Genomic DNA, 27,317 nt, shown 5'->3' with positions numbered 1-27,317 from the left:
TTAAATGGGTGAATTGTATGGTATGTGAATTACATTGCAATGACGTTATTTTTTTTTAAGTATAAGTACAGGAAGAAAAATATACTCAAATGCCAGATGAGAAGTAATAGAACTGTGTAAATAGAATTGGAAAGTATCCTGAGGCTGCATCACAAAGTTTTAATTAACTAAATTCTTTCTGAAGTTGGGAGTTTATCCCACTTTTCTGATTCCTTAGGCATTAGTAAATTATGCTAGTCACTTGGATTTCCATGGAAGTATTTGCTTTTTCTGTGCATCATACGATCAGCGTGTCAGGTTGAATAATGGTTCCAAAGATATCAGGTCCTAATCTCAGGAGTCTGTGAATGTTATCTTATATGGCAAGAGTGACTTTGCAGATGTGACAAATTAAGAATTTTGAGGTGGTGAGATTATCCTGGATTATCTGGGTAGGCCCCAAATACAATCACAATTGTCCTTAGAGAGGCAGAAGGAGATTAGACTACAGAAGAGGAGAAGGCCATGTGACCAAAACTGCAGAGGCTGGAGTGATGCGGCCACAAGCCAAGGAATGCAGACAGCCACCAGAAGCTGGAAAAGACAAGGAAGGATTTCTCCCTTGGGACCTGGAGAAGGAACCAGCCTGCCAACACCTTGATTTTAGCTCCATAAAACTCAGGATTTCTGGCTTGCAGAACTGTAAGAGAATAAATGTGTTGTAAGACATTAGCTTGGTGGTAATTTGCACAGTGGCGACAGAAAACTAATACAATCAGCAATGCTGTAGTGTGTCTAAAAAAGTAAATGATCCTGGGGGAGGGCTGAGAAGGATTTACATAGCTTCTTGATGATATTTGGTGCTTGAACAAGTGGTTGCTTGTGGGGTCTAGTTACATTTTCTTGGTATAATTATATTTATCACTCTAAGTGGTGATTCATTTTAAATGCCTTATCTTGGCTTTAGTATTCCAAGACCCAGTACATCCTTTTTGGAAGAGCTATCTTTTTACAGTAAATCCTTGCTCCCCCAACCCTATTCTGACCTCTTCCATTCATGAACCAAGTTTTGTTAGTAGCTTTATGTGTGGGTACCCTGCTCTTGTGAGGTTCATCTTATAGGATACAGTGGTACATTTTTAGGTTTAGGAAACAGAGAACGGGACTGGGATAAATCAGATGTTGGGAGGTCAAGGCCCTGGAAAATAAAGGGCAGGTCTCAGAAGAGAGTTTTAAGGTCACAGGGGTTATTGGGGGCAGTAAGTAAGCAAACAAAGTGTCTGATGACCTGTGCAGATTTCAGTATGTTGACACCTCCACTTTTTCTGAAAACCGATTGTCCATGGTTTAAGAGTTACTCTGATGAAAGATACCACCTCTTAGCTATTAAGGGATAATATACTCAGTCAAGGCAAGAATGAGGCAAGAGAAGCACTCCCTACTCTGGGGTCAGGGTGGGGAATGAGTATAAACTAGAACAAAATGAGTATTAAAAGCATTATACCCTTTGTACCAGTAATTCCAATTCTAGACACTTACGCTAGGATGATGAGATGTGAACAATTTAATAAGCAAACATTCACTGCAGTATTTATAACAGTAGTCTATAACAGGGTTTGTTAACATAGTACATTTATACAACAGAGCTTTATATAGCCATTAAACATTTATGAAGTGTTTCATGATATGGTGGATTTTATATATTCAGCATGCATGATACTAAACTAGCAAAGAGAGTATTTTCCCCAAAGTTGTGATGTATCAAATGAACAACAAAAAAGGAGTAGATGAAAATAGTTACTAATATGTTGTTTTTTCTGGATGATAGAATTTGACCAAGTTGCAAAAATGCATTTCTGTTTTTGTTTCCTACAAGGAACACTTTTTTTAAAAAAAAGATTTTATTGGGGAATTGGGGAAGGGGAACAGCCAAGTTGCTGTCCTTCAATCTTAGTTGTGGAGGGTGCAGCTAGCCCAGCTCCAAGTCCAGTCGCCATCCGGCTACCCATCGGCAGCTCATGGCCGCTCAGCTCAAGGTGCTGTGTTAAATCTTAGTTGTGTGGGTGGGCCTAGCTCACCATCCCATGTGGGAGTCAAACCGGCAACCTTATTGTTAGGAGTACGTTGTCCTACTGGTTGAGCCATCCTGCCACCTGTTGGCTGCTCAGCTTGGGCGCAGCTCACTGGCCCATGTGGGAATGGAACTGGCGACCCTGTTGCTTGGAGCTCGCGCTCTTTACCAACTGAGCCACTCGGCCGGGCCCAGCAAGGAACACTTTTATAAAAAATTTCCTCCAGTGCTCTTTATGGAATTGTAGAGTATGGACTGTCAAAAGAATTTCTCCTTGCTTTTGACAAGTGACAGTGGTGGCCTCTTTCCTCAACTTGTGTGGTAATTCAATTGCCTCATGAGTTTATACATGTTTTCTTATGCATCTGGAAGAGAGCAAAGACAGGGCTACATTAATGAGATCATGTCTTATTCAAGACTGCAGCCTGTTATTTGGCATATAGTGGGATAGGTTGAATGAATGCATTCTCACCTCTCAACACTCTCTTTTTAAAAGCACGAATTGGGAGGATTACTGCTGTTGCTACCCACTTGATGACTTCAGCTTCCTGTAATGCATAGTGTGTTATCTATTTATACCAACATAATCTAGCTGACTTCTTTCTTCTGCACAAGGGTGGACACATTAACATCCCAGAAGATTAACACCTAATTAGAAAAATGTGCTCAGTAGGGAGTTCTGAAGCTTTAGGGTTTTTTTTTTTGTTTGTTTTTTTTACAAGGACTCTTTCCCAAAAGGCAATACAGTAAAACCTTGGATTGCGAGTAATGTGGTTTGCAAGTGTTCCGCAAGACGAGCCAACATTTCTAATACATTTTAATGTGGTAAATGAGCGATGTCTTGCAATACAAGGAGTTTGTTTCCAGAACGAATTATGCTTGCGACCATGTATTACTGTACATGATTCTTTTATTACATTACACTGAACATAAGGTTTTCCTTGGTGCCAGTCATGATGAATGTGCACATGATATGGAACAGGGTGAGTGCTATGGTGCAGCCTTTGGAACTTTTCCGTAAACAAATTCTTTCATCTCCCTGCTTTGGATCCATTTACTAATTCCTAGAAGCAGCATGGCCATGTTTAGCTTAATGACCATTTCTGTTCAGGTTAGCTTTTAAAGGAAGGGGAGAGCCAACTGCTTCTGAGTGGTTATCTTCCCTGCATAGAAACTCTTAGGAGTCTGACTTGGCAGTAGTCAAGACATCACTTATTACTAAGAAAATGGGCCAAAAAGTGTCTCTTTGCTAACTCAAGCTTTTTATCTTATTTGCAGTATGCTTATTCATGGAAGGAAGGCGAACAAACAAACACAAACAAAAGTTTCCCTGTCTATTTGAATTATTTTTCCTAGCAAGGTTGAGAGGATTTTAACTTCTGCAATTAGTGTCAAGCAATTGTGCTATAGGTTATGGAAGTCCTTCACTTCCAGAATCCAGGTCAAAATCTCTTCTAAATCTACACGTGTTTGACCTGAAATGCTGAGAACAATCAAAATGGGATCTAATGACTTAATACAGTTGAGTCTAGTTAGCTCCTGCATAGGCAAAAACTCATTGAAATTTCGTTAGAAGTATTTACACACACCCCTTGTCTGTAAATTGGATCAGTGAAGTCAAGCTCTGTACTAAGTTCCTTCAAAAAACCCTCTGGCCACAGGAATTCTCATTTCTCAGCTGCAAGATTCTCATCACCTGGAGCTCTCTCTGAAGGGCCACCCTCCCTTAGAGGGACACTAAGTGTCCCTGTTTTGTACATATTTAGAGTGAATTCCATTATTATCTAATAGAACGGTTTTGGTGGCCCCAGATAAGCTTATTGTATGAAAATTCATTCCCAAGGATACAAAAGAGGAAGGTGCCAAGTTGGGGGAAAATAAAAATCCAACTCCTGAAACAGCTTTTATACCACTAGGCAGTTGCTTCAGAAATGTTTAAGTTCAAGTTTCACACTTGAAACATTGTATGGAAGCCCTAATTATTAATACGTGAGAGCAATCCCTCATCCTCCTTAACCTGTGGTGGTGTGGTGGTGGTGGGGAGACCTCAGTCACCTGAGCCTGATATGTCTGGCATTGCTGTTCCTGTTGAATTGTTTGTTCATAGCCTCAATCCTAAATAGATAATAAATAAATAAATAAATAAATAAAATAAGCGAAACTTGAGTCTTATCCAGCTGCCCCTCTCCCCAAGCTTATTAATGCAATAGTGAAATCTCCATGCCAATTTCCAAGTTTTGTTTTCTCTTAACCAGGTCTCAAGGGCACCTGCTCATAGATACTTTTACCTCTTACAATGACAGCAGGTCACAAATACTCTATTACTTGGGTCTTTCCAGCGAGTTTCTTATTCTATTGCTCATTTTCTGCAGAGCCGATGATTTGTGCTCAGTGTAATTGGACTCCAAGCATGCAAAGAACTGACTTATCTGCTTCTTCCCGAGTGCTCGAGGTCTACAACCAACTCGACCGAGTCCCTCAACTTTTTTTCTTTTCCTTTCACGTGGTAGAGAGCGAGTTCTTCAGAGGCAATCTGATTAGAGGTAGCCTCCTGGGGTACCTCTGGCCGCGTCCGGGGCTTCTGTGTCTCCCCAGGGACATCAGGCTGGAGCTGTCCGCCTTCGCTGGTTCACATCTAAAGGCGGGGAGGGGCTGTCCCCGAGTCACAGGCTTGCCAGTTCAGCATACCCTCCTACACACTTCGAGCGTCCCCGCGGGGCCGTCTCGAGGCTGCAGAGCCTTAAGGAAATCGCTCCGAAGAGGGACACTAAGTGTCGGTGGCTACCACTCCTCCCGCGTTTCGGCGCTAACTTCCTACCTGGGGTGGGAAGAGGGAGGGGACATTAACGCTCTCCAGCACTGGAGCACAGCTCTGCTCCGCTCTACCCAATGAGGAGACTATGGAAGCACACAGAACTCAGGCAGCAGCAGGACCGGCCGATTTTCCGCTTTTCCCGGCTCGCTCTTCCGCCTGCGCCGCCCCAGCTCCCGCCCCTCCGCCCTCTTCACAGGAACCAGGGCCCTCGATGCTCCCGCGCTTCTCTCAGGCCACCCGCAGTGGCCTGCCTTTTATAGGCGCCGCAGCCAATGAGCGCTCTCCTTTTCTTCTGCCCGCCCTCCCGGCCAATCGCCGCTCCCCTTGTGTAATCTTCGGCTCCTCGGCTGCTCTCGGCTATATTCGTTGTTTCTGGCTTTTTCAGGGGCTGCTCGCTCGCAACCAGAGACGCTGCTTTTTTTTCCGGGTTCGGAGCCGTTCCGGATGCTTTAGGCTGCCGGATGACTGATCTCCAGATAACTGAGGCGTTTCTGTACATGGATTATCTGGTAGGTGTGGGGAGGGGGTGGCGTGTCGCCTCTCGGACCCCGACGTGCCTAATGTCCCCCCGCCTGGAGGAACAGCCTTTTTGCTTTCTTTCTTTGGGATAGGATGCCTTGGGGGTTCTTTCTCCCGCAGCCGGCTGTAGAGCTGTGCGGGGATTCGGAGGGGCTGGCGGAAGGGGTGGTAGAGCTGACAGGTAAAGGTGCAACCCGGGCCAGCCGCCCTGCGGGGTGAGGGGCTCGCAGGGGCTGCGGGAGAGATGGGGCCGCGGCGGCGGGTCGTCCCCTGTCCGCGATCGACTTCTTTGCTTCCCCCTGCGCTCCCCGAAAAGGACTTTCTTCCCGGGGAAGCAGGAGTTTTCCCTTTAGCAGAACTCCAGGTACTATTAAAGAGCCATAACCAGAATGGCTCACTAAGTGCCCGGCAGCTCCGGTCATTTGGTTGTTATTAGATCTCTAAAGCTATGACCTCGGTCGCGGCGAGGTTTTAAAAGCACATTACCATAAACTAGACAGGACTAAACTGCATCGCAGCCTGGCCAGAACAGGACAGGGTAGGGGAAGGTATTGCCCCACCGTTACGGTCGCGGGTGCATGCCTCGTTTACCATGTGCACGAATTGGATCCCAGTTGTATGTTTAGGCCAGGCTTGTGCTGAGAAGTTTAGATGGAAAAAGTGTCAGCACAATGCTGGGACTGAACATTATTTTAAAAACAGACGTGTGTGTGTGTGTGTGTGTGTGTGTGTGTGTGTGTTTGTGGAATTATGCAAGACCTTGTATTGTTCCAGAAAGTATATTTCCCCCAGAGCTGCATGTTTGTGTTCAGGGGATCCTGATTGACATTGGCTCTTTTCGAGCCTATGCAATTACCAGGTTTACCTTGTTAGCGGGAACCGCTGTTGCCATACAGATTGATGATGGTTAAAAACATTACCCGTCTGTCATCTTGTTGGCCACATTCAGTCGGTTTTCGACTGTAGTTGGCCTGGCAGAGATGTGCCAGTGCCTTCTAGGAATTACACTTAATGCTGTATTAAAGATTGAATGCTTTCATGATCAAGAAACGCTGGACAAGGACTAATGTGTCATGTTATCTTCTATTTGGGCTTTTTAGGTGAAGGGAATGTTTCTCCTAAAGCTTCAAGGTTTGATGAGCTTGTGGGGAAGGGTGCTGATTGCAGTTAATACATGACCTTGTGAATGGAGCAGATTAAAAAATTCTTGAGTTCAAATTGTTTTGTTGTTCATTTGCTGATGTCAGTAACTTCCTCTATCTTTGTGATAAAGGGACGTTATCCACCCACAACTGGAGCCAGTTAAGGGTACCTGATTGTGTGTCTTAAAATGCAAAGTGCCATGTAGGTTAAGAGAGTTGCCAAATGTTTTTCAAATATTATTTTCTAAATTAAATAACTAATTATTTTGTAGCTTGTCTTATAAAATACAGTGCAATGGATTTTCTTGTAGTAGCCTAAATAAAAGCCAAAGTTTGTTGAGGATAATCACCAAGTACGAAAGGGCAACATTACCTACACTATTGAAAGCTAATTTTGGATACTTAAGTTGTTCCTAAAAAGGAGTCAGGTAGTTCTAATAATTTTATTACAGTATTTTCTTTATTTACTGAGTGAGCTTTAAATTTGCAAATTGCATCATAAAGCTGTCTTTGAGGTGCCAAACCCACTCAAGCATTTAGTGAGAAAAAAAATTAAAAACTCTGATTAATGACTCAGATTAATTTCTAGATGGAGAGTCTAAGGGTAGGTGGATGAATGTTTTGTGGGGCTTTAGGTTACCTTAAAAGCAGATTAATTTCTTTGTTAATTTACTAAGTTTTGGGGCAAAATCAGTGGGCCTCAAATTTGACATGACCTTTTTGTTTTACCTCCCCCCCCCCACCCTATTGCATTGGTATAAAAAAATTATTATTTTGTCATGTTAACTATGCTTCTTAAATAATTCACATACAGTGAAACAGTCCCATAAAAATCATTGGCTAAGTATTTAATGTGAGAAAAAAAATCTCAAAGGAAATAAGTCAGTTTTTATGTGTGCCAAGTATCTCCTGTGAAAAGATTTGAGAAAATCCTTGAACATTAGGTCTAGTTTTTTACTGAAACTGGACTGAAACACACACACACACACACACAAATCCTCTTGAGGTGGTCTTTTGTGTTTACTTTTTGCTTATCAACTCTTAGAGAAAATGATATGCCACATATCATTCCTTCCTTCGTGCCTGCCAGATGGACTTGTTTTCTTATGCATAATCTTTTTATGGTGTTTATTAAAAACCAGTTTCTGAAAAATGAATATCAATTTTGTTGACTGTATTTGGGATCTTATTTTTAAAACAAATCAATTCCTAAGTTATTTTTACTTGCTGTCCAGAAAAAAAAAAATGTTCCTTTCATTCTGAGTTGGATTCCAGATTTTGCTGAGCTTGTGGACTAACTCCGTGCACTTGCTAAGAATAATGGTGTGCCATCTTTCCTTCATTTTTCTTTTTCATTGGTGTTATACTTTCTTGTTGTTGTTGGAAGCTGGAAGAGGAAGCTTTGTGTGTGTATGTATTGTTCATTGTTCTTTGGGCTGGAAGTCATCGCTTAACCTTCTTTATTTGGAGGAGAGTGGAAAGGAAGAGGAATGAGAGAAAGGTGGTAGAGGTGCTATTTTTAACAGCTTTTAATAGGATTGTGGCTATTAAAACAGATGATGAAGCTCTGATTTTAGAACTTGCTGTTGATTTCTTAACTGAAAAGAAATATTCTCAATGAGAGGTGACAGGATAAGGTGAGGGACAGGGACAGTGCCTTAATATTTAAGATAGGGTTTTTATTGATTTCAGCTCAGGGAGATCATGGTAATTTGCAAATGCTAAATAATTATGTGTATCACCCTATATTTATTTGTTGAGTTGAAGCAATTTGAGACAGAAGGGGCAACTCTACTTTTCTCACTAGCTTCTTAACTGAAACAAGATAAAATCTGTTTGGATTAGGTGTTTTGTTCTGGGGAATGCAGAATGTATCTTTTACTCTTCAGTTTCAGATTATCAAGATATAATTTGTTTAGCCTGGGTGGCAAAGCAAATATAAAATCTCGATTTTCCAGTTGATAAGGGACTCTACTTAGAAGGCCACACACCTTTCCCTCATTTTCATGATGATGGGCTTTAAAGGCCATGTTCACACCTGTCAGGTCTATGGGTAAAGATTTTGCTGCTATTCCAACAGGCAGTACCAACATCTTACTCTCTCTTCTGACAGGTAGAGCTAGTGAGACAATGTGCAGAGCTTTACGAATATGGTGGGAGAAAATAGTCAAGTTATAATGAACGAGAAAAAACATGTCTACCAGTTTTTGCTGGGAGGTTGGACGAGATCCACTTCTAGATTCTTTTCAGTTTAAAGTTCCCTTTTTGCCCTGACTCATGTGTATTGGTTAGCCTGGATTTCACCTGTTTCTCCCCCACCCCATCGAAACAACAGCAGTAAGATGTGTTATGGTTTGTGTAATGCCTATAATGATTAAATAAGATAATGGAGGCAAAGTAATTTATAAGTAGCACATTGCTTTTCAGATGTAAGATGTTAATGTAATGTGATTACATTGCTGATAGTATTCTCATGTCTCCTGTGGAATGACTATTGCTGCTCAGTGGTATTGGGCTACTTTTTAAACCAGTCTCAGTATATGGAAAGATTTGGAGTGGTAATAAGCAAGCGGGAAGTCATAAGACTCTAGAGGATTGTTTAATACCTGTAAAAACAAAACCACAGTCTGATATTTTCATTAATCCACTCAACACATATTTATGGAACCCCTACTTTGCGCATGGTCCTGAATGTCAGGGGTCCGAGCCCTCAGCTGGGACCCCCTTGGCTGTAGGACTGGCGGGCATGTGGCTCTACAGGAACCGGTGGCAGGACAGGTTGGATGAGGCACATAGGGAGGAGCCACCTTGTGATGTGCTCCTTGGCTTCCTGGTGGACGTCTCTCCTGTTTCACATGTATGTTTATTGTGAACTAAAATGCAAAGTTAGACTTGAAAAGGTGACCACTAAAATTGATTAGTCTCAGATGCTACTTGTCAGCTAACGATCATTGCATTTGTATATTGTGTTTGGGATTTAATAAAGCCAGGGCTGTAGATTTCTTCCTTGTGTAGATCAGTGGCCTAGGTTCTTGGTCATAGGCTGTACCTGCCATTATAAAAATGTATGTGTCAGTGGGGGAAGATCAGGTGAGAAGAGGTAGATGGATCAGCACAAATCCTTCTCTGTTTGCAGGATAAAAGCCAACCTAAGCCAGACAAGAACAGAAACTCATAATGGTGCTACAGAGGACAGAGCCCATAGGTACTAATAAGCTATAAACGAGCTCATTCGAAAGGAGGAGTGAAGGCGCCTTTGTGATGTTATGTGCTGTTCAGTTATCTCAAAAGTGTGCTGTTTTAAACCATGACTATGAACATTACAGGTTGTATGTTCTGACTATGGTCAAACTATAAAGTAGCAATATAGGCCAAACATTTTTTAGCCTTAACTGCAACTGGATTAGACGGACACATAAATATTCTTTTATTAATAAATCATAAGATGAAAACAATGTGAACGCAATAAACAGATCTACTACCTAGAGGTCTCATAGGAAAACAGTTTTAAGACCATCCATACCATCTGGCAAGAACTTTGATTAAGGCCATTAGCTCTGGCCCTCCAGCGTGCATTCCTCCAGTCTTGTGTGAGTCCTAGAAGAGGACAGACAGGGACAGGGGGCATGATGCATGGCCTCTAGGAGCTTGCCTTCTGAGGGGTGCCTAAGCCATGTGTTTGTTGGCGTGCTGGGGGAAAGGGGGAGTTAAGCGTATGAGTTATGAGGGTCAAATCAGTCAACATTTATCGAGCAGTTATTGTGTGCAGACAATGTTGTAAGTGCTTTCCACATGTAGTGGTATTAAAACCGAGGCACAGAGATGTTGGGCCTTTTCCCCAAGATCACACAGCTGTCAAGTAACAGAGCTGGGGCTGAGGCCCCAGATCCCTCCCTCTTCATTGCCTTCCTTCCAGCTTGGAGTCAAAGCTGTTTGAATGCAGTTGAAATTTTTACTTAATGTGTTTCTTGTAAATACTATGCTGCTTCTGAAGTACAGAGTAGAGAAACCAGGGATCCTAACTAAGCATGCTGACTGGTGTTCCCACATCTCAAGGACTTGGTTCTGCTCAATGACCAAGGAGAAGGCTGGATAGAAAACCTTTGTTCTGAGCCTCTCACCTCACCGTACCCTGACTCTGGTCACTAAGCTGACCTTCAGCATCTAATGTTTCATCAAGTGACCACAAGTGGGTTTCCAGGCAACTCTGTTCCTCAGCCCCCTAGTGTCACTTGAGGGGCACATTTCTGCCTGCCACAAGCACCAGTTTTTTTTTTGAAGCTGTCAGTTTATTTGAAGTCTGCTATGCTCCTTTACGGAGTGCTGCCTGGGAAGTGGGGCTGTCCCCAACAGACACTAGGCCCCAAGCTGCCTTTTGCTTATGGAGGATTTCAGCTGGGCAAAGTCCTCTGATGACATTAACTACAATGTAAAGGGTTTGTTTCGGAGGTATACTGGGAAGAACGAGAGATTTTTAGGGAAGGTCTGGTAACTGCATTGTAGACAATAAAACATGACTTTCCACTAATACTTCTCATTAACTGTGAAAATGGTGCGCTTTTATTTTGGAGTCTGCAGCCCCTTTAGTTCTGCTGTGGCCCTTCCCCTGGCATTTCCACGAATGCTTCTGGTGTTTGGATGAATCTGAAAAGGCCAGTTCTGGTTGACCTTCATTTTTGAGTGTCTGCAAAGTGCTTGAGCACATTTACTTCTAGCAGGGCTGGCTACATAGGCATGTGACCATGGGGGCCTACGTTTACTTTAATGCTCTGCGGTTACCATCTTGAAATTTTTAATATTGAGCACTTAGCAAATGTTTTCAATTTGGGCCCCACAAATTATGTAGCTGGTTCTGACTTCTTGTTCTAAAGTCAAGGCAAGGGGAGAGCACTTGAATGACCCCAGGGCCATTAGTCTATAGCCTGCATCTGTACAAGTCATCCGCTTACTCTATAGCCTGTATCTGTACAGGGTCCCTGGCCATGTTGTCATTTTATCACCAGAATTAAGTCTGGTGCCTGGTAAATAGGGAACTATGTACTATGTACAGTGCAAAGTGTTTACTTACATCATCTAATTTACTCATCCCAATAGTTGTCTTAACAGATACTACAGATTTACTGATTTAGAAAAGAGGGAGCTTGAGGCTCTGTGAGGTGGAGAGTTGGCCAGGATCATGTAACCAGTGGAGGGCCAGGGCCAAGGAAACGAGCCCAGCTTGGCGGACTCCCAGCCCATGCTCGAACAGAGGATGAGTGAGAGGGGCCACATGAATCATAGATACAATGCTGGAAGCTGGGGGGCCACTTGATTGCTGCTGTCACCTGGTTACCTGGGAGAAGCCATTCCGGGAACTCAGTGACAGCCCAGCTGCGGCTGGGAAAACCAAAAGGGTTTGTACTTTAGGCGAGAGCGTTTACACACTGATTTTGCTTTCATTTGGTTACCCAGCCTCTCCTTCACTCTTTAGCATAAACTTGATGTTCTGCTCTTTGGCTGTTGGCCAAACACACCTACATGATTTTGATAGTAACGAACCATTTGAAAAGTTGGATTTGCAGGACAATCTCATTTATCAGGTTCCTTTGTACCTAGATTTGCTGGGAACTGTTCTGACCTCTGGACTGCTTCTCTCAGGATTGAGGATTTATTATCTTCTAGTAGTTGTCTCCGTGTCTCCTTTAGAGGGATTCCTGTGGGTTCTTTTTTTAAGGGAATAGTTGCTTCTCTAGCTTCTCACTAGATGACAGCCTGGAGCCATCCCAGGACTATCGACTGAGCCACAGAAGGACTGTCTCTGTTCCTTCTAATCTATCTGCACGTGGAGTCAGGAGCTAAAACGGAACATGACTCAAAGTTTTATTTTTAATACATACAAGTATTCTGATTTCACATATTCAGAAAAGTACAGAAAATAATAAAAATCCTTCTGTGTGCCTAAATCCCAGATTGAACATTTGTTCACATTTTGCCTTTTTAACTTCAAAATTCGGGTGCTCTTTAAAAAAAAAGTAAAGAAAAAAAAGAAAGAGAAACTTCAAGGCTACGGCTAAATCCGGGTGCTCCCCCAATGCTTTTTTTCCACCCCCTTTCTCAGTGGTGATGACTATCCTGAAGTTAGTGGGTATCATTCGCATGTATTTTTTTTTTTTACATTTTTATTATATTTGCATGTATGGATAAACAATATATAGTGCTGTTTTGTGTGTTAACAATTTTACAGGAATTATAACATACACCCTTATCTTTTTGAAACGTGTTTTATTTCTCTAATTTTTTGAGATTAATAAATGTTGCTGTATGTATCAGTAGATATTTATCTTAGATTTCTGGTTTGGTTATGACCATTTCTGGTTTCATATGTACAGATCTTATTTGGATTTTATGAGGCGCTCACGGAAGAGAATAGGTATTTGTTTTGAGGCATAGTTTTGTATGTGTGTTTCCTTGTTCTTAGTACTATATGACGAATCATATACGTGAATTGTTTCATGAAATTTTATTATGGATTTTGGTCTTATGATTCATCGGTTCTACAGTTTACAGCAATTATTTTGTCATATTAACATATGTACATATACATACATACACATATATTTAAGGACTGAGATTATTTTGGTAACGTGTTTATTATTAAAGTAAAAGCTTAGTGAAGGAAATTTGGAAAGCCCAGCAAAGCACAATGGAAAAAAACAAAATTATTTATCTGTCATCCAGCAATCCACAGAGAAAACCACTTGACATTTATGAACTCAGCATCATAATAAAGATACAGTTTTATAACCTGCTTTTTATACTTACAAATGTTTAAATTTTAACAAATCCTCTTCTCCAACACTAATTTTCTACATTATACTGGTACACCATGACTTTCTTAACTAATTGTTGAATATTTTATGTTTGCTCCAATTTTGGCTGTTATCAATAACACTGCAGTGAACATTTCACATAGACACTTTTATATATTTTAGGGTAGTATACTATAAGGAGCAGTAGTTCTGTGGTACTTTGAAGAGTCTTACTATGAAAAGGGGTTCCAGTGTCAAGTAAATTTGGAAACTGGAACAAAGTTAAACACGTTTCTTTATTATACACCCTTAATATGCAAATGTACGTGGAGAATCCCTAAAGGGAGACTATTACATTCAGTGTTTCAATCCTTAGGAGTATTTTTGCTTTATGATCAAGTTCTAGAAGTAGATTTGTAGGGTCAAAAAGTACCTATCTACCTTTTAAAGCTCTTGATATTGATTAAATAAGCTAATCTTTGAAATGCACTTAGAACAGTGCCTGGACATAATCAGCCGCTGTTTGACATCAAAGTTATGTAATAGTAAAGTTGGTGATAATGATAATTAATATTCATTGTGAATTTACTCTGTGCTAGGAAGTGCTTAATATGCAGTCACCATTTGTTTTGTTTTTTCAACAACCCTCTGAGAGGTGTAGGGGATATTATAATTATTCCTGTTTTATAGTTGAGGAAATGGAGGTTCAGGGAGAATTGAGTAATCACAACTGCCTCAGTTGTTAGAAGGGTTGGTGACTCGTTCGTAATCTTAATCTATACGTATTTTTATTATTGCAATAGAGAAGAAAAAGAACTTTGATTCCCAGGTATTCCACTGATTATATAATATAAAGCATTTCCCAAATCTCAGTCCCTAGGAAAGTGGAAAAATCAGAAGAGTGTTGTAAATTTAATTTAAATTTAAAGCATTTTAGACTATCTTTCCAACTTTTGTGACCATTAGAATATACTGTCTATTCTGAAATGGTAGTGAATGACAGTCAGTCTCTCTCTCTCTCTCTCTCTCCCCCCCCTCCCCCTCTCCCCCTCCTTCCCTCTTTCTCCCCTTCTCTCTTTCTCTCCCCCTCTCTCCCCCTCCCCCAAAATGTCATTACCTGGCAGAATAAAAAAGATGATGATCCTGTATCAGCCTTCAAGTTTGTATGTATGTGTGAATGAATGTATGTAGGTACTGAGAATGTACTTATTTCTAAACCCCCCAAATACTGAAGCTCTCGTCTCAGACAAATCACCCTGAGCCACTGTTTTCTCATTTGCAAAATTCAGATAGCATTAGAGCCTGTGATGGTTAGCACTAATAAAAACATAATCAATAAACTGCAAAGTGCTTTTTAAAATAATCGCATTATGATTTCTATAGTGATTTGTGTGAGAGCCCATATGACTGAATACAATGGCATCAACAGAAGAGGGTAAGCGTAGAGAAAGTGAGTCTCTTTCGCACGTGCTTTCTCTCTCTGTGTATGTCCTTAATTTTTTCCCCCTCTCGTAGGTGGCACTTCAGGGATTTTTCTCTTTCCCCAAATGGCAGTGTACAATTTTTGTGAAATAATTTAACTAAACATTCTATAGGAGCACATTCTCTTTTTGTACTTTTTAAGAGCTGGACATTAAAATGTCCCTGACCTTGGACAGAGTATGTTTTTTGGTCTGTTCTGCCATTTACCCACATTGGGATTTTTAGTCCCAAGAAGAATGCTAAAGTTAATTTTTACTATTACTTTCATTTGTATTTCCTCTTTTCTTCCTGATCTGATTCAGAGATTTTTTTTTTTTAGGTGACAATTATGACTAATAACTGATCTGGGGATCTTACTTACAGAAAAACTGTAACAAGTTTTTTTTTTTGAAGGTTGAATGAGATAATGTATGTGTGGAAACCATAAACATTACATGTACATAAGGTGTTATGTAAAACTAATGTGCACCTATCGCTTTTTATCTAAGTCAAATTTTTATTCACCCAAATAAATTGTCTTTTTAAAAATTGAGATACAATTTACAAACAGTAATGTGCACAAGTCTTAAAGGTTCAGCTGATGACTTTACATGTACCTGTATCTTGTCCCCATCCCCAGATGAAGATGGACATTTCCAGGACTCCAGAAGAGCCTCTTGTGTCCCTTTCCAGGCAATACTGATATAGATTAGTTTTGCCTGATTTTGCACTTCATATGAATGGAATTACAAATCTATATTCTTTTGTGTGTTATTTCTTTCACTCAACATGCCCGTGTAATTCATCCGTATTGTTGTATGAATCTGTAGTTCTGTTTTGTTGCAATGTATATTGTATGAATATACCACTGCTAATCTACCCATTCTGTTGTTGATGGGCATTTAGATTGTTTCCAGTGTGGGGATTTATGGAATAAACCTGCCACAAACATTCTTGTACATGTTTTTGGTGGGAGAAAAGCCCCACTCCTTTCTTTTGGGTGGCGTGGAGATTTCAGGTTCATAGGTTATGTGTATGTTAGGGCTTACTAGAGGCTCCAAACATTATTCCAAAGTGGTTGCACCAGTTAGACTTGTAACAGTATGTAAGAGAATTCTGGTTATTTCACATCCTCATCAATGCTTTTTATGTTGTCAGTGCTTTTATTTAGCCGTTCTGATGGGTGTGCACTCCAAAGAAATTTAGAGTTGCCCAGGGCTACTTCCAGATGCCCAGGCTTGAGATATATTATGCAAGATAATGAAAAGGCAGGTTATTATTATTTTTTTTAATTTGGAGAAGTTACTTGACTGTATTCTGAAATTCTTACCTTATTCAATTGTATGATTCATTTGAAAATTCTGACATGCTGAAGAGGCACCATGGGAGTCCATGGTACCACTTGAGTACCAAGAGGTACCACTTGAGTACCAAGAGGTACCACTTGAGTATGTTACTGGCCTTGCCACCAATTAAGTGTGGGAGCTTGGGCAAACCAGTCAATGTCACTGACTTGGTTTCTTCATCTATACAAAAAGATGGGATTCATTAGATAATTTCAGTTGTTTTCTTTCAAAATTTTTCTCAGTCATCTTCCTTCCTAGAGTTGCTATCTTTCTTTCCAACTCTATGATATAAGGGATCATAAAGTTGCCTTTATCATTCATTCACTCAAAGAACTCTAATTTTTTTTTTTAAGTCGTGAAAGAGCAGTTTATTAGAAGAAAAAGTACATTTCAAAGAGGTAGAAGCAGGCCCGAGCAGAAGGCTCAAGGACCATTATTAGAAGAGAAAGTGCACTCTGAAGGGTTAGGAGTCGGGCCCAATCAAAAGCATGGCTCGAAACGGCTGCGGCTCAAAGGCCTCGAACAACTCTGATTTTTCATAAGCCTTTTATGTTCTGGTGCTGCCTTGGTCACTAGGAATATACAAGTGAGTACGCCATTGGCCTTCCCTCAAGCAATGTATACTTTTGTGGAGGTGAAAAATAAGCAATTACATTTTGGAGTGGTATATTCTATTTAGAGTGAAATAAAGGTTAGTAAGGTAGTATATGAAAGGGGAACTTAACCTAGACTTGAGGCCAAGGAGAGCTTCCCCGAGGATCATTTTTTTTTTTTTTAAAGATTTTTATTGGGTAATTGGGGGGATGGGAACAGTGATGGGGAATTGGGGAAAGGGGAACAGACAAGTTGCTGTCGTTTTTTGTTCTTCAGTCTAGTTGTGGAGGACGCTGCTTCACTGGCCCAAGTTGGCACCATCATTGCGCTCTTCCCTGGCGAGGCAGATCAGTCGCCGGCTTCTGGACGGCCGCTCACTGCGGCTGCTGGCCGCTCACGATGGCTGCTGGCTGCTGGCTACATACGGTAGCCCATGGAAACCCACTGCCACAGGGACTGCAGCCTACGCCGTCGCCAGCGACTCACGGCAGCCCAGCTCCAGGTTGAGCTGTTGTTCAGCATCTTAGCTGTAGAGGGCAGTGTCACTGGCCCTCACATGTGGGATCCGAACCGGGGCCCTCTGGCATCCCAAGCGAGCTCTTAACCATCTCGCCACGCGGCCGGCCCCCCGAGGATCATTTTTAATCTGCGACGTTGAAGTTGAGCAGAGTTGTCCCAGTGACAGGCAGGGTCAGGGCCAAGCAGAAGGAACGGCTTGTGCAGTGAGTTGGGTGTGAGTAACCCCCAGGACTTCAAGGAACTCCAGGGGCTCTGTGTGGCTGGAGCAGGGCTAGGAGCTGGCTACACACGAAGCTGCAGAGCTCAGCTATGGTTACATCATGGGAACCTTCAGCATTTGCCTGGAGTGACATGGTCAGATCTGGCTGCACTGTGTGAAGGATTGGAAAGGGAGGCCAGACGGGAGGAAAAGGACCGGGTAGGAAGATGCTGTCCTGATTCAGGAATGAAATAGTGGTCTTCACAACCAGGTAGGGGGAGAAGGGATGCAGAAAAGCAGATGGGTTTCAGCAGTATTTAAGACTTGCCAGGATTTTATAATTGGATGTAGAAGATGAGAACAAAGGAGATTTTAGGGCTAATAATTTTCAGGTTTTTGGTATGAGCATGGTTCTGGTTATCTCTTCCTGAGTAACAAATCACCTTAAAACAGTGGCTTAACACAGTAACAGTTAGTTTGCTCATAAATCTGGAGGTAAATTTGGTTTAGCTAGGCTGTTCTTGCTCAGGATCCCTCATGAAGGGACAATCAGACGGTGGCTGGAGTCATTCTGAGACTTTTTCATACATTTGTCTGGCATCCAGGCTGGTAATAACCTAAACAGTGGAGGGCTGGAGGAGTGTGCACACCTGGGGCATCTTTCTTTACGTGGTCTTTCTTCCTGGTGGACTTAGAGTAGCTGTACTTCTCACATCAAGGCTGACAGCTCCCAGAGAATGTACCAAGAGAAGCTGGCAGAAGCTGCTGGTCTTTTCTAACCTAGCCTCAGCAGTCACGCAGCACTTCTGTATTCTGTTCATCACGGCCGTCATAAAGGAGTGCTCAGGGTCAAGGGCAGGCATGGGACACCACCTCTTGGTGAGAGGAAGTCGAAGAATTTATGGGCATGTTTTAAAACCCACACCGGCATTGAGGTGGCTAATGAGGCCATGCACTGTGGTAGGTACCACTGGAAGGAATAGCACGTTGGGAGGGAAAAGGAGTTTTCTGTTGGTGTTACTGAGTTTGTGCTGCTTGTGCAAAATCCAGGTTGAGATTTCATGTAGGTAGGTGGGAGCTCAGAGATGACTCTTGGAGATGAAGTTAGAAACAACATGCCCCATTTATGGTTACTTGCCATATATGCATATGTGCTGTATTGCATTATATCATGTGGGAGACACCGTATTATTTTTCATTCATTATCCATTACTATTATCATTTTAGAAATTAGGAAACCGAGGCTAAGAGAAATTGAGTGTCATGCCCGCAACATGAGGTAACCAGAGTTTGAAACCAGGTCTGGCTAACGTCTGACCTCACATTCTTAACCAGTTAGATGATAGCTGAAGTCATGGCCATGTTAGAGCTCACCCAGGGAGGACAGTGCAGAGTGGGAAGGGAAGACCCCCAGGAAGCCCAATGCTTTGATCAGTGCTGGCACAGAGTAGGCATGCAGTTTCTGTGGGATCAGCAAAAGGAAAGGAACCTGAAAAGGGGCCTGAGAGAACTGAAAAGTTGGGTGAACACTTGGAGAGTGTCACATCAAACAGGCAGAGAAGGGAGACCTTTGAGGATGAAATGACCAATTGTGTTAAACGTTGCCCAGAGATCATGGAAGAATGAAAGTGACTGCTAGATCATGTCTGTGGTAACCTTGGTTAGAGCACTCCTAGAGGAAGGTGAGGCAATGCTGCTGCTGGAGTTAAGTCTGTCAAGAAATTTCACCACGAAAGAGAAGGAGGTTAGGCCTAGAACTGGAGGGGTGGGGCGGTTGAGGGGCAGCTTGCCTTTCTAAATGGGACCGAACTTGAGATGGTTAAATGCTGATGACGTAGACTGTGAGGTCGTTTTGCTGAGTGTGACTGGAATGTGGTGGGGTAGGGGTTTGTGCTGAGTGGGACTGAGGAAGCCATAGTGAAGAACAAGGGTAAGGCGGGACCAGGGATCAGAAACGTGGGTTGCCGTGCAGTGTCGAAATCGGAGAACGTGACTGAACAGTGACGCAAATCTAGGTGGCTGCGTGAGTTTTGTTTTTTCTTCCAGACTTTGTAGTTATTTGGGTGTAGGTGTCAAGAATGTGGGCTGTTAGACTGATAAAGGTTAGAATTTTTCTAAAGTGAGTCAATGGGTGGTTGAATAAGGGGACAGAGGAATTTAGGACACTGGCAAGAAAATAGTCGAAGCAATAGACCGTGAGCCCTGAGTTAATGGAAAAAGAAGGAAGGGCCAATAAAAAGTAGAGGATACAAAGGACTGGTGGTCTTGATGAGGCTGATGATGAGTGTTATTTGGATTAACTGTTCAGAAAACTGGAGAAAGAGAAAGTTCATTGTGGGCAGACAGCAGGGTGTATGAACGTAAGATTGCAGAGATATAGCCGGTCTCCGAGGAAAGGCACCGGTGTGGCTGTGGTCGGCTGTGGAAAAGATGGGAGGTTAGGAGGCGGAAGCGGAAGTGCAGCCAAGGTGCTGGATAGAACATCCTTGTGGAGGGTGAGGTCACCCAGATCAGGGCAGGACTTAGGGTGGAGCGCAAGTCTGAGCCAGATTCAGGAATCGTCAGTGAATGAGGGGAAGGTCGGCCAATTTCATTGTCAAGGTAAGGTAGAGAGCACCAGATGCTAGAGCTCATCCGGAGTCTTGAAAGGAACACAGGAGGAGGGGTGGTCTTGGGAGACTCCAGGGTGATATGGAAAGGGGGGGGCATTTATTTAACATTGGTTTTGTGCGTATGAAGCAATTTGTTTCCTGGTTGAACTGCCTGGCTCCACCACTCTAACTGTAGCTTTGGCAAGTTACTTCTTAGTGCCTCACCCTCCTCCTCTATAAAGTGGGGATAGTGAGAGTAACTACCTCTTGGGTTTGTTGTGAGGATGAACTGAAATAATACACGTACTGTAGAACAGTGCCTGACACCGTTTCTCTGCCAATTTCTTTTGCTTGGCATCATAGCGCACGCAAAAAAGGCCAAAATGGAAAAACAAAAACCCTTCACAGCGTTTATATTGGGAGGCCCTTTGTAAGGGCAAGGTAGATACTAGTATCATCTGCATTTTTCAGATGATAAAACTGAGACAGGGAAAGATTAAGTAACTTGTTTAAAGAAATACAGCCAGTTAATTGACAGAGCTAGGATTTGAACCCAAGAAGTCTGGCTTCAAATCTCTCCCTCTTAACCAGCAGCGCACAATTAGTGCATGTTAATTACACCACTATCCCCGCCTGTGCCGTGGCCACCACCACCACCACCATGAGAGGGCTCTGTGGAATGGCTGGGGACGGAGGGGACTAGCGCAAGGCTGGCTTGTTGGAGTGAGGCACAGAGTAGGGTGGGGCTGGGGTAACTATAATTTGAAAGATGGTGGAATCAAGTAGATGTTTTCCCAGAAGAATTTGCTGTAGCAAATTCTCTGGGAGGTTAGCCATGTGTTATGTCTGGAACAATCAAGTAGTAACCTGGATGCATTGTTAGTAATGGTGGAAAGGCCTGTGTGATCCTCTCGTCTATCTAGTAAAATGATCACAGAGCACAGTATTGAAGGAATCATTTTTGGTCGGGGAATTTACCTTTTCCCTCCTACTCTTAATTAATTAAGCCTTCTTTTTTTCCAATCTTTCACTACCCAAACTAAATTGAGGCTCCTTGCAAGGCTGCTTCTGGGGCTGCCTTAGGCAGTTAAATGCTTATCAGAGGTGCCCAGCTGAGGAGGCAAGTGTAGCTGAAGTCCAGCCCCCGCTGAACTTGCCACAGTACCCACTGTGCGTTGGCTCAGAGGTAACTAGTGGGCCAGCCATGGCCTTGCCTTAAGCCTTGGTTCCAGCCTCTGTTCCAGGACAAAGCATCGTGTGTCACAGTGCAGGGCTGGGCTGTGGGTCTGTTTGTATCTCCAGAGCCTGACACAGGTACACACGATAGGTACTAAGCCAGTGGCTGCACAGAGTAATGGTTAAGAGCACTGACCTGGGAGCCAGGCTGCCTGCAGTGGCATTCTATGTCTCTCACTGAGGCCTCTGTGCCTCAGTTTCCTCATATGCAAATTGGCCACAATAACGGTATCTACCTCACAGAATTGAGTTAAAATATAGAAAGCATTTAAAAGAGCACCTATTGCCATAAACATTAGAAAAACGTTTGCTGTTATTGAATCAGGACTTTGTATGTAACACAAGGACTTACGATACCATTGTCACCAAAAAAATTCCACCCTGATTCTATTCATTTTTCCAATACCAGCCTTTCAAAAATCTTCCTGCCTTCACCGAATAAACAGAGTACAGAGGAAATGGGTTAAAGATATTGCAGCTGCTGGTTGATGTTTTAAGTGGCAGCTATTTCTGATTTACGGGGGTGAAAGGTCCTGGCGTGGCATACGGTGGCCCACATCTGTCCGCAGGCCAGTTCTCCTTATAGCTGTTACAGGAGTTGGGCCAAATGACAGTGGGCAGGTTTTCTGAGGTCCTGCTCCAGAATTATGATTGCCTGGAACTCAGCTTCTCTTTTGTTGGAACCAGCTTGAAAGTCAAGTTTCTGCTTTTGAGCACTTTCCCTGCTAGCATGTGATTGATTGGCCGGCTCTTTCATCCCTTCTTTCCTGCCAGGCAGCATGGTGTAGAGGACAGAGCGCGGGGCTGATTTATTGGGTAATGTTGCTGTTCTTTGTCATTTTGAATGTTTCCTGAATGTGTGGCGGGTTCTCTTTTTTTTAAGACACTGCGCTGGATGGAGAAAACCTCTTGTGATTATTGAATTTCTCTTTCTTTCTGTTTATTTTATATAGAAATACTGCCCAGCTGCATTATTCACCAGTCATAGTTCTCTTCGTAACATTGGGTTGTCGGAAAACTCATGATGTATTTTTTTCTATGGTTTTCGTTGCAAAAATGCGTCATGACTTTTCCGACAACCCAATAATTTTCCCCATGATTTGTTGGCTTTTCAGGATGCATATTTTAAAGACTGAGTCATGTAGACAGGATTATTTGATCCTATCCTGGGTTTCCTTTGCACTTCCTGGCTTTTTAGGGCCTCTACCTACCTGACCCTGGGCTGTGGGCAGGATTACTTCTTGATCCTAAGTGGAGCTGTTCTGTCATTTCTGTGGACTCAAGACTGTAATTTTTCTGCAGCCTGAGTGTGTAGGAGATAGATTCCTGGTTTAGTTTTAGATTTTTCCCAAATATGTCTTTGTTTAGGGTGAATGCCTAACTGTCAGTCATTTTTGGATATACCCATAGGTGAATATTTTCCATTTCATCTTCCGACTGCTTATAGTTAATTAATTAATTACATGAGCTTAATATTCACCTTGGGTAGTTTCATAAAACAGACTTAGTAAAAATGTTCTCTTTTGATTCCATGTTGAGAATAGGTCTTCGGCTGCTGATTTTTAAAACTCTTGAAATCAGATTCTTTGTTACATAAGAGAACACAAGTAGAATGAAACAAGTTGCTAAAAAAAAGTTGAAATTATACAAAGCTGTGTAAGAAGTGATGCATATTTTAATTCTTCATGAAACAGTTGTCTTGAATAAACCAACATAAATGCATGATTATGAAGAAAAGGTGGAGATGAAGAATCGAGGCAATTTAACAAGCTCATCGATGGTTTGATTTTTTTCATCTGGTTTAAAGCAGTTGTATTTCACAAATCCAGAGTGCTTAAGAGTTCATCTCTGAGGCAAAGATCAGTCATCCCAATTGCTTTGTAGTATTTCAGTGGGTGTTATTAAAACAACAATAGTAGTAACAACAAATGAATATTTTTCTAAGAGTGGGTATGGGGAGCATTTTCCTGAGTATTCAAAATTAACAAGGACTTTTGTTTTACTAAGCAACATTTAAATCAGTGTTTATTTGCTTGAAATGAAACATAGTGACTTTAGGTTCTTGGTTTTTAATTCAGATGTGTACCCCTGTGTTCAAATACCTAGGTACAGCACGAAAAAGATCTGTTAGTTTTTATATGTTCCATGAAGGATATATGTCAGATTAGCTTTGGGAGAAGAAAAGCCTACACTCCCTTCTTCCTAGCCTCTCCCTTCTTCCTGTCTAACCTCTTCACTCAGCAAATACTTATTGAGAGCTTAATGTTTGATAGGCATTTGGACATCATAGATAATACAGAGATAGCTTTTTATCTGCTGAACTATAGCCCGAAGCTTTGAATGAAATACAGCTCTTTACTTGTGAGAAAATTCCAGATGATGGGCTAGAATAGGGTGGACAAACTTTTTCTGTAAAGGGCCAGCTAGCCAATATTTTAGGCTTTGCAGGCTATACAGTCTCTGTCTCAACTATTCAACTCTGCATTGTAGCATGAAAGCAGCCATAGATAATATGTAAAAAGAGGATGTGTTCTAATAAAGCTTTATTTACAAAAACAGGTACTGGGCCAGAGTTGGCCCACGGATTGTAGTTTGCCCACCATTGGGCTAGTAGAATAGGATTTACCTCCTTGGAGAGGCAGTATTTCATGATATTTTTCATTGGCCTCAGAATTTTGGTTTCTGTACTTGCAGGATACCTTTAAAGAGGAGCAAATATGATCTGTGGCTTCAGTTATTTGAAGGATATAAATAGTATTGTGGAATCTCCTGAACGCGCCGACTACAATGAGAGGGTCAAAATTATAGCAAGGCAGATACTGGTCCAGGGTGAGGAAGAACTTGCTTTCACAGGTTTATTCATCTGCTTTGAATAGGAAATGACAAAGCAAAAGCTGCTCCCCACCTGTTCGGGACATTATAGAAGTGGTTTATGAGTTGAGTGAGAAAATGAAGTAGATGCAAGGTTCCTTTCAACTTTTCCTTTATCAGCTGATCCTCACATATGCGGCAATCTTCCATTTACTATGAGTTACTTACAAATCATCATGGTGTAGGGGAGACTTTCAGATGTTTCTTTTTCTTTTCATTTAAGGCATGCAATAATTTTTTGCTAACCAATTTTATGCAGATTTATACTTATGATATTCACTTATATTAATATGTTATGTTATTATATATTATTACCAGTAAGGAAAATGAAACTGTTTTGATAAGCACAAAACTGAGTTTAGGGCTGGCTGAGTGGCGCATTGGTTAGGAGTTGGCTTGGGACGCCAGCTCTGAGCAGCAGGGCTGCAGTTCGGATCCCACATGGGCCATTGACGCTGCGCCCTCTACAGCTAAGATGGTGAACAACAGCTCGACCTGGAGCTGGGCTGCTGTGAATTGCCAGCGACGGTGTAGGCTGCGGTAGCGCTGGCTTGCAGTGGGCGTGAGCTTTCGTGGGCTGCCTTGGGTGCCTGTCCAGTGGCCGGCAGGTGGCTGCCTCACCCTGGAGGAGCGCAATGATGGCGCCAACATGGGCCAGTGAGGTGACGTCCTCCACAACTAGTCTGAAGAACAAAAGGACAACAACTTGTCTGTTTCCCTTCCCTGATTCCCCAGCACTGTTCCCTTCCCCCAATTCCCCAATAAAATCGTAAAAAACAAAAACAAAAACAAGCAACAAAAAAACTGAGTTTAGATTTAAATTTAATTTAGATCTATTTAGATGGATGAGTATGGAAGGCTTGTCATCTGAGTTTTTTTGTGTGTGACACTAAGGAAAAATAGAATTTCAATAGAATCATAGTTGCAAATGTTACAGAATCTAAAATAGCTTCACCTTAAATTACTCTTCAGTCAGAAGGCAGAATACAGGTTTTATTCTGAGGTTTGTACCCTCCTGTCGTGCTCCCCCCTCAGAGTTACTTGGGCGGCACAAGCGGGTGTGTGCATTGTCTCCAGTCTGATAACATTTCATGTACACTACCTTTGAATATGTGCTTCTCATGTTAGTCTCTAAAATAATAATAAAAATTAATTTGCTTTTAAAGAACATTTCTGAAATATCCAGCTGCCTCTTTGGAACCCTATCTGGGGTCCAAGGTTTGAACACCCTAGGTTTAGAATCAGATCCAGGTGGAAATCTTAAGTTCTGTCCCTTTCCAGCCATGTGCTAGTAACTCTCAGTTTTTCACCTGACAGACAGGCCTAGAAATACTCACATTGCTCTGTGAGGACTGAGTGAGATGAGAGTGCAAAACAGCTGGTACATAATAGTCTCTTCTTAAGTGTCATTTTAAGATAATCACAACCATCATTTTAAATTGTATTGTGTGTGACTCTATATGATTTCTATAGGTATAGTTTCATTTGCCTTACTGGAAACTACTCACCATCTTAAAGAAACACTGGCCAGGAACTCCGCCCTTAGAAATGCCAGTTACTCCCCTGAAAGGAATGGGCTTGTGTGGGGCCCCTATTTGTGGGTTATGATTCCCTCTTCTGGCCTGAGAGTGACAAGAGGAGTTTGGAGGGGTCCATCCTCCCAGGTGCGGAGTGGGCATTGAAGAGGCGTGCTTATCCAGTCAGAAACAAGGGCAAGGGGTACACAGACTTACCTTATTAGACTTCTACGTCAGCTGTCCCATCTCTGTCTTTTCTCTTTAGTAATTGGCAGTAAAAGCCATGCAGAAGAAGGGCCAGTGTGCACACCTTTGGAGAAGGTGACCAGCTAGGAAAGGAGGGGGCTTGTGCCACTTGGCAACCAGACTCCAGTGACAGGGATAAGGAGAAAATCTATAAGGCCTAGGAGAAGTAGTGTCCCTTGAAAAAGAAAGGGGAAGTAGACAGAATGCCTGGGGAGCACAAGTAGTTAGATCCCAGCAATCTGAGTTGGGCACAGGTAGCCAGCCCTGGGACTTCACAGTAGACTCCTTGATTGGGGTCCTTTGTCTTAAGCAAGTGTAAGAAAATGGTATGGCTGTTCATATGCATGTTGAGTTTGAGGGTATTAGATGCTGAAGAGTGTTCTCCCCCCAAAATTGGTCCTGAAACCAGGTTCCAGAAAAGAGCCGACAAGACCCTGGGGTGCCGGGAGGTTTTAGTAGGGAGTTGTGTTCCATTCAAGATTACTCTTAAGGGGCGGCCAGTTAGCTCAGTTGGTTAGAGCACAGTGCTCACAACAGCAAGGTTGCCGGTTCAATCCCCACATGAGCCGCTGAGCTGCACCCTCCACAACTAGATTGAAACGACTACTCGACTTGGAGCTGATGGGTCCTGGAAAAACACACTATTCCCCAATTAAAAAAATAAAAAAGATTCCTTTTAAATAGTGTTAAGCAGGAGGTGATAGGACCTGACGTGCACATTGAGAACTTGCTCCGGCTGCTGCATGGAGACTGGATTTATACAGGGGCAAAAGAGGAACCAGGGGGCCCTTTGGGGAGAGTAGTCCACATCCCAGCAGTAGGTGTGGGCGGCTTGGCCAAGGCTTCAGTGAATTTGAGAGAATGTCTTCTCTTTGCTGAGCAGCTGATGCTTGATTAATTGATCCAGTACGTTTAATTCTTAATATTATTTCTCTTTTCTTACAACTGAGGACTAGTTATTACAGTTCAGAGTGGCCGAGTATGTTTTCCATACTCATACCCTGAATGAGTTGAACCCAGGTCTGTGTAAACTTAGAGCTCACACTTCTCTTTCTTCCCTTTCCACACTCAGAAAAACAAGCGGGAAAGATTAGATTGTCTAATTCATAAGCCAACAGGAAGCATCTGAGCCTTGAAATGGTTGGACCACATTCTCCTGTAACCAGTGTTTCTTTCTGGGCGGTACAGTAATTTTTATAAGTTATTATGGAGGTATTGATTTAATAAAAGTCTTGACCATTTGCAAATTTTGAGGACTTTCAATATAGATTTGACAATGTAAGCATCGTGCTCGAGGTAGAGGCTTAAATGCTAAGTTCACAGGCAGAATCTCTAAGTGACAGTTTATAAGGTTTTAGCAGAGGGCCAGCAGAGTGGAGCATTGGTTGAGAGCTGGCTTGGGACGCCAGAGGGCCCCAGTTCG

General features: G+C 42.3%; 1 protein-coding gene across 8 annotated transcripts in view; it reads left to right on the top strand.

Annotated features, from left to right (window-relative positions):
• The first annotated feature begins 5,227 nt into the window (after positions 1 to 5,227).
• The window catches only part of ARL15 (ARF like GTPase 15), a 397,343-nt gene continuing 375,253 nt past the window's right edge, over positions 5,228 to 27,317 (top strand). For 7 of the 8 annotated variants that reach the window (XM_019641462.1, XM_019641458.1, XM_019641459.1 and 4 more), the window contains exon 1: positions 5,228 to 5,374. In XM_019641462.1, coding sequence (XP_019497007.1) covers positions 5,327 to 5,374 — 48 coding nt within the window. In that variant the 5' untranslated portion in view covers positions 5,228 to 5,326. The remainder of the gene's footprint in view (positions 5,375 to 27,317) is intronic. The other variant, XM_019641457.1, reaches the window with a different exon arrangement.

This window comes from Hipposideros armiger, unplaced genomic scaffold (genome assembly GCF_001890085.2).
Source record: "Hipposideros armiger isolate ML-2016 unplaced genomic scaffold, ASM189008v1 scaffold_60, whole genome shotgun sequence".
Classification (NCBI taxonomy): Eukaryota; Metazoa; Chordata; class Mammalia; order Chiroptera; family Hipposideridae; genus Hipposideros; species Hipposideros armiger.
Note: the sequence above shows the minus strand (reverse complement) of the source record. Positions and strands in the feature narration are given on the sequence as shown.